Below are 6854 nucleotides of genomic sequence, written 5' to 3'. Positions count from 1 at the left end.
ATTTATTCTAAAATGTGACTCTATTGCTTATGTATATTTATTATGATGCCGACAATATGGTAGGTTTACACTGGAAGGTATATAGAGATCCCGTATATATGCCTGGAAGAAAATGGTTAGAGATGATCTGCTGGTATGTCAGTGCAACGGAAAAAGGAAAATCTTATCACATAGAAAAGTAAGACCGAGGCGACCTCTGGTCATTTATCTAATCTGACATGTTTTGTAATATCGTTACAGTCTTAGTAAGAAGGTTTATGGTTTATGGCGTGATGTCAGACGGAATTCTTCTGATATTGCGCAGCACTGCACTTTGTCCAGCTTTTCTATCAAATACTCTAAGGTGTGACCAAAACAACTCCAAAGGTTTCCGCTGTTGGGAGTCTAATATTTTTACTCACTAAACTTATTGTTCGGTTGTATTCTCATATCAGGGGGGTTCAGCTCCCTTTTCTTCGATTGCAACTGATAGTTGCCATCCAGTGGTGTCCAAGGTTCCTATTCAGTGGGATATTAAACCCAATGGACATGGCCGACCAGACAGCAACGTTGCATGCAGAGTTTCTATCAGACAGGCCGAACTGTTTTAAAAAAAAAAAATGGCTAATGCTGGACCCTTTTGTGGTAACTAAAATGGTCAAGAGCGCAGATTTCCATTGGAAAAAAAAAATGGGATCGGTTGTGCCATCCGTTTCTTTCTGGGGTTTATATAACCAGTTGAGCCTATCTTCGAGTTATAACAAATTCTGTAGAGACTTCGTGTATCAGATGTGCCAAATTACAAACTGGCATCGGAAACCGTGACTAATCTACACCAACGTTAATTCCAAGGAGTTTTTAGAACAAAGCTGTGATCTTTTGGGACTGTACACGGCGAAACTCCCTTTAGTCTTGTCTATGCCACATCAATGTGATACGAATATGAATGCATCTTTTTAGAAAATGTTAGTCGCCCAACGCACTATGGGACTATTCGGGTGATTGCACTAAGATACTTCTTCTGCCTGTATATACCTTGTAAAGTATAAAGGTCCTCACTGTAGAATATCTGATTATTATCTTTATTAGATACGTGGATGTGTTGTGACTGAATTGTTTGAGAAGCATTGCAATACATTATTATTAGCCCTTTGTGATTTTACTGTATTAATTCGTTGGTTTGGCCAGAACGCCGCCATGATCTAATGTGGTAGAAAGTTTTCTCTTCTGCATTTTTGCATTTGAGCACCTAAATAATATAGGGTCAAGTCCTAGCAAATGACTTTGTACTATATATGTATAATGTATACCAACTGTCAGTGTTTACTAGTTTCTAAATTTTGATTACTTTCTTAAATCCTTGTATGTTAAGAAAATCTGTCGTCCATAGCCAGTTTTTGTTTGGCTAATGATCCTATGACTACGAACAGCAGTGTGTTAATGTGAAACTCCTGTTCGCTGGGATGTTTTTGTTTCAGTCCCTGTTGCTTTTTTATATTATACGGCCTGTTCTGTGCAGGAAATGAGTCAGTAAAGCAAAGGACTTGGAAAGGAGCCTCCAATTGTGTCCACAGGACAGGCCGAGCATGAACTTCTTCAGTTCCTTCTCTAGTCAGGACTGCCAAGTTTTGCTGAAATTCGGAGAAATCAACGAAATTTCATGCCCCTTCCCTCTAGTTTATTTCTATCTGACTTAGAGGAAGTGCCAAGGACAGTCCGTGACTACAGGCCAGAGAAGGGCGGTCCGTGCAGGGAATGCTAGAGTTTGGGTTATAGTTGCTGTAAGTCTTTACATTGATTTACATTGCAGTTTTTTTTTTGTAGGTGTTTAACTTTTACCTGACATACTATTTTTACTGGTCTACGTTTCTTAAATTACAGTCAATTGAAACAGCGCCACCTAGCTAACTACTATCGATGCTCCGTGCTTTGCAGTTTAATAATGTATGCACATTGTTGGTCTAAAATCTAGAACTAATTGCCTAGAACATGGCAACTTAGCAAATGTTTTCTTCAGCATCTAACACCGGCACCGTTATTTGTTTCTGGTGTAATTGTTTTATGTAGACAAAACATATTGACTTTGTCTATTTCAAGATTATAATGGCTAATATTTATCTACTTTTGTGTGCCGTATGTAAATGACTTTTTATTTCTTTTTTTAAGGTGATATAATTGCTGGTGTAAATGGCCTCAATATGGAAGGAATCCGGCACAAAGAGATTGTAGAGCTGATAAAAGCCTCTGGAAATAAAATTAGGTAAGATTTTTCGTGTTTTTTTCGTTACAGAACAAAGTTCTCTTATCAAAAGCATTGTAGAACTCTGCCAATTCTGCTTTCCAAATATGTATGTGCAATCCTACCGTACAGCACTGGTGTCTGTATTAGGGGCAGTTCATCCTTCTGCTACCAGAGGTAGAAAGTAAAATTGATGGGATTTTAAATAAAGTACATTAAGGACCGATTCGCCGTGACAAACGGTCCGTGTGTCTGCCAGATTTCCCAGCCCAAAGACTGTAGATGTGAACGGGACTCATTTAGGCTGCAGTCACACAACAGTGAAAAAAAAAAATGGCCATTAAAAACTGATTGAGTTTTTCATGTCCATTTTACACCAGTGTTTCCAAATGGATTTCCTTTGTCAGGGTTTTTTTTTTTTCCCAATCCCCTGAAAACACCACCGTGCCAGTGTAGATAGTGCCCACATAAAGTAACCGTGCCACACACCCTTGCAGATCGCACCCCTACTCCCTTGCAGATCGCACCCCTACTCCCTTGTAGATCGCGGCCACTCTAGCTGACACTAGGGGCTAGTACCTGGCCAGATGTTGTCGACACTTTGACCAGGGATACAGCTCCTATTGTGCGCTATAGTGGTGCGATCTGTAATGGGGGGGGGGGTGTGGTCTGCAAGGAAGGGTAGTCTCTATAGGGCGGTGTGGCACTATACTAGGAGTCTGCTTCCCTTGCTTCCCTACGGAACTTCTGTTCCGCACTGTATCATTTTGTTCACTACAGAACAGCATTTCCGTAGGGAAGCAGAGACAAACCGGGCGAAGCTTGTCAGACTGGGCGGACCAGGCAGTGACAAGGTGGCACGGCGCCACTAATCGATTTTACAATTCTGTTAAACAATCTTGAGTCCTTGAGGGCAAATTAATTGAATAGGTATGTGTGACATACACCACTTTCAAAGAAGTATTTTCTGACCCTTGAATACAGTGGTCATGCCATCTAAAACACTCCTAGTCCTACTGTCACATGATATCTAGCTCAAAATGGTACCCATAGTGCTGGCCTCATAGCAATGTCCATAATGACAGTCAGCAATCCCTATAGCGCAGGCTTAGGTCCTGTTAGCATTTTTTCAACCTTTCTGCCCTAATGCTTGACGTACCTGGCAACCATTCCACCCTGCCTCTTCGTTATGCCAATGTGGTATCAGGAGTGATGGCTATCAGCCTAGTTTATTCAACTGTTGGTCAAATGTCTTAAGAGCGCATTTAATATTGCTTCTTATGTAAGCATCGCAGTAGATTGGAACAAGAATGATTTCATTGCTGCAGTGGCCTTGTAACTTGTACTCATTATGTGACTGTATTAGTTTAGACTAAGCACGGATCCATCCTTTAGGATTATTTTGTAATCTTTGTCACAATTTTCCATGATGTTTTGTCTGTTAGGCTGGAGACCGTCTATGGTTCTGCAATCCGAAGAGCTGAATTGGAGGCCAGGCTACAGTATCTAAAGGTCAGTGACTGCCAAGGGGATCTCCTACATGTTGCTTTTGGGGCTGTGTTTTTGCAGAGCTTTAACCATAGGGTAACATAGTATGCCTTAACACTAGATCTATATGGCTGAGCATATGCTGATACAATATGTTAACATTTATTTGTTAATTTATCATAACCTGAGTATTAACCTTTTTTAAATATGAATCAAATATTAATATCATTACACTCCTAATGCTGCAAATTCTACTTCTGCAGTTTCATGTGGTCTTGGAATGAAATAAATAAGATCTCTAGGAGCGAGCAGTTGCCTACTTTCTACACATTGTATGTTTTTTCTCCAATGACCCTGAACGTTCATCTTACTGGTTTATTTCTTGTTCTTGTAGCAAACCTTATATGAGAAATGGGAAGAATATCGCTCCCTAATGGTGCAGGAGCAGAGGCTGTTACATGGTAAGTCACGTTCTTTAAAACCAACGCGTATGAGTGATTTAAAAAACACCCCAAGTATTTTCTGAGATCTTCCTATTGAATAAAGCATGGCCATAGATTCCTCAGTCACTGGTACTATCTGTATCTGTTACTCTTTTTACACTGCCTGTGACGGAGGCCTAAGGGCGGATTCACACGACCGTGAATTGCGTCCGTGCAGGCCGCGTGGTTTTCACGCGGCTCGCATGGACCAATAAAAGTCTATGGGGCAGTACAGACAGTCCGTGCTTTTTGCGCAGCGTTTGTCCGCTGCGTAAAAAGCGCGACATGTTCAATATGTCGGCGTATTTCGCGCCTCGCGCACCTATTGAAGTCAATGGGTGCGTGAAAACCACGCAGGTCGCACAGAAGCACTTCCGTGCGAACTGCCTGTTTCGCGCAACAGCTGTCAAAAGGATGAATGTAAACAGAAAAGCACCACGTGCTTTTCTGTTTACAAACATCCAAATGGCGTGTCATAATGATGGCGGCTGCGCGAAAAGCACGCAGCCTCACGGAGCAGGTAAGTGGCTTTTGTGCATGCAAAACGCCGCGTGTTTTGCGTGCGCAAAAACGCCACGGTCGTCTGAATCAGCCCTTACAGTTGTATCCATCACCATAGGCTTTAATGGCAACTGTTCAACGGATACGTCATAAAATGCTATTGAAAAGCCCATGACGTATACGTTAAATGGATGCCTCTGAAAAGAAAAGCGTAGTCTGCTATGCTATTCTATACAGCAAAAAAAAACTGTATACCGCTCGACGGAAGCCAGACCAACACTTTTGGTATAATGGGAGCCTATGAGTACGTTTGTCATGTGCACCTGGGAACGCAGTGTGACCTTATCGGTCTTAATAGAGGTGTTGTCACACTGATGATTTCAGGCTACTAATAATTTATTCCAGTGGTCAGAAAACTATTAAATAACTAGAATTAATCGCTATTTTTAGTATTCTTTGTCGCATTAATGGGCCAGGAATTTCTCATATGATGTAATGTCAAATGACAACACCTTTTTTTTATTTTTATTTTTTTTGTCTTTCTAGTTATGCTTTTTTGCAACCTGGTTGTATATTTACAAATTCCAAGTTCTAGAATACAAGCGTTTTTGTATATCTCCATATCGGTTGCCGCAGTGCTTCTTGGGATACACACATTAGAACTTGCTCTGTGCAGTAAAGCATTTGCCAGGTCAAAGGTTACACATGGGGTTGGGAGAATTGTTAGTCTTTTAGCTGATTTTTTTATTAAGCGGATCAAATTTTGTAGCGCTTGTCATAAGGAGGAAAAGTCAGTTACTTATGGTTTCCAAACAAAAGACATTGTTTGCACATGTTGCTATCGTGTCTCGGGATGCTCTTTGAACTAAGCCGATCCAGATTCTAATAGTTAAAAAACGTGTTTTGCCATGGCCTGGCTTTTCATAACGGTCTTATCTCCTGTCCTGTCACCAGAGAAGACTATTCTTATGCTTGTGTCCACTTAATGTAGCTTGATCAAGTAAGTCAACTGTTATAATGTAGTTCAATTCTTGTGTTTTCTCATGCAGTTATTCTGTTTTCTAGGCATCGTTGTAAAGGACCCTAGCGTTTACGACACGTTGGAATCCGTCAGGTCATACGTTTATGGGACAGTTCTGCATTGTACCAAAGATCCACTCCCCAGCTCCCTGGCCACTGGAAGTGTATGCAGCAGCGCAAGTTGCCTCAGCACAGCCGATAATGAGGATGCGGTGTACCAGACCTGCTACTTCACCGCCGATTCTATAGATGATATTCATACCATTCCTAACAAAAGCACAAACAAGCCTTACAAGTCTCCACTGACTCGCAGCTCTAGTGTGAAGTGTACAAGCCCTGCTACGAACTGGGATAAGCCCAAGGAGCAGAGTACCTATGTGTCTTTACCCAGGAAAAAACACAAAAGTTTTCGGAAAAGACTTTTGAAATTTATCCCTGGACTAAACCGATCATTAGAAGAGGAGGCCAGTCCTCTTTAGCACCCCTTTATATAAAAAGTTAAGTTATTTATTTATTGTTTTGGAAAAGAGTGAAAATCTTTGTATTTACATTGTTAGACTTTATTGTAAATCTTTATACTATTTTTTGTTTTTCATTAAAATGTTTGGAAGGGCAGTTGATGCCAAACTCCAGGTTTTTCTATAAAAAATGTGAGTGTTCTCCAAGTGAATTCAGTTCTTCAAAGGCTTACGGAGGAGTACCCGAGCCAGCAGGAAGCTGCTGCACAGTGAACAGTTTTGTTCTGGTTCAAAGCCATAAGGAGTCCCACTTCCTATATTGTATGAGAGCCGGGATACTGTAGTCACTCCACATCTCCTGAAATGCCAGGGGAACCTGCCATGCTCAACATGTAGTAACTGAACCTCTGTCCGGTTTTCTGTATGTAACACACGGACTATTGTGTAGTGCTCTGGGAAGGGCTCACTTCTGGATGCATTAAATGGTTAATTCCTGCGTTTATAGTTAACGCTCACCGCACAAGGCTCTCATTGAGCTTTGTGATAAAGTAGTTTTTTTCTTTTTATTGATGACTAACATGATTGTGACTGACAGATTTTTATGTACACGCTTATTCAATTCATATTGCGCGGATGTAATGATGATGGTGAAAATCTTATCTTGCTTTATGTCCTTTCTAACTATTC

At 40.9% G+C, this 6854-nt stretch overlaps 1 protein-coding gene across 1 annotated transcript in view; it reads left to right on the top strand.

Annotated features, from left to right (window-relative positions):
• TAMALIN (trafficking regulator and scaffold protein tamalin) overlaps positions 1-6324 on the top strand; it is a 31593-nt gene extending 25269 nt beyond the window's left edge. The window contains exons 5-8 of the mRNA XM_075850217.1: positions 2146-2239; positions 3664-3730; positions 4101-4167; positions 5755-6324. Of these exons, the coding sequence (XP_075706332.1) occupies positions 2146-2239; positions 3664-3730; positions 4101-4167; positions 5755-6188 (662 nt within the window). The 3' untranslated portion in view covers positions 6189-6324. The remainder of the gene's footprint in view (positions 1-2145; positions 2240-3663; positions 3731-4100; positions 4168-5754) is intronic.
• The last annotated feature ends 530 nt before the right edge of the window (positions 6325-6854 follow it).

Source organism: Rhinoderma darwinii, chromosome 2 (genome assembly GCF_050947455.1).
Source record: "Rhinoderma darwinii isolate aRhiDar2 chromosome 2, aRhiDar2.hap1, whole genome shotgun sequence".
Classification (NCBI taxonomy): Eukaryota; Metazoa; Chordata; class Amphibia; order Anura; family Rhinodermatidae; genus Rhinoderma; species Rhinoderma darwinii.
This window is presented reverse-complemented; position numbering and strand designations above follow the sequence as displayed.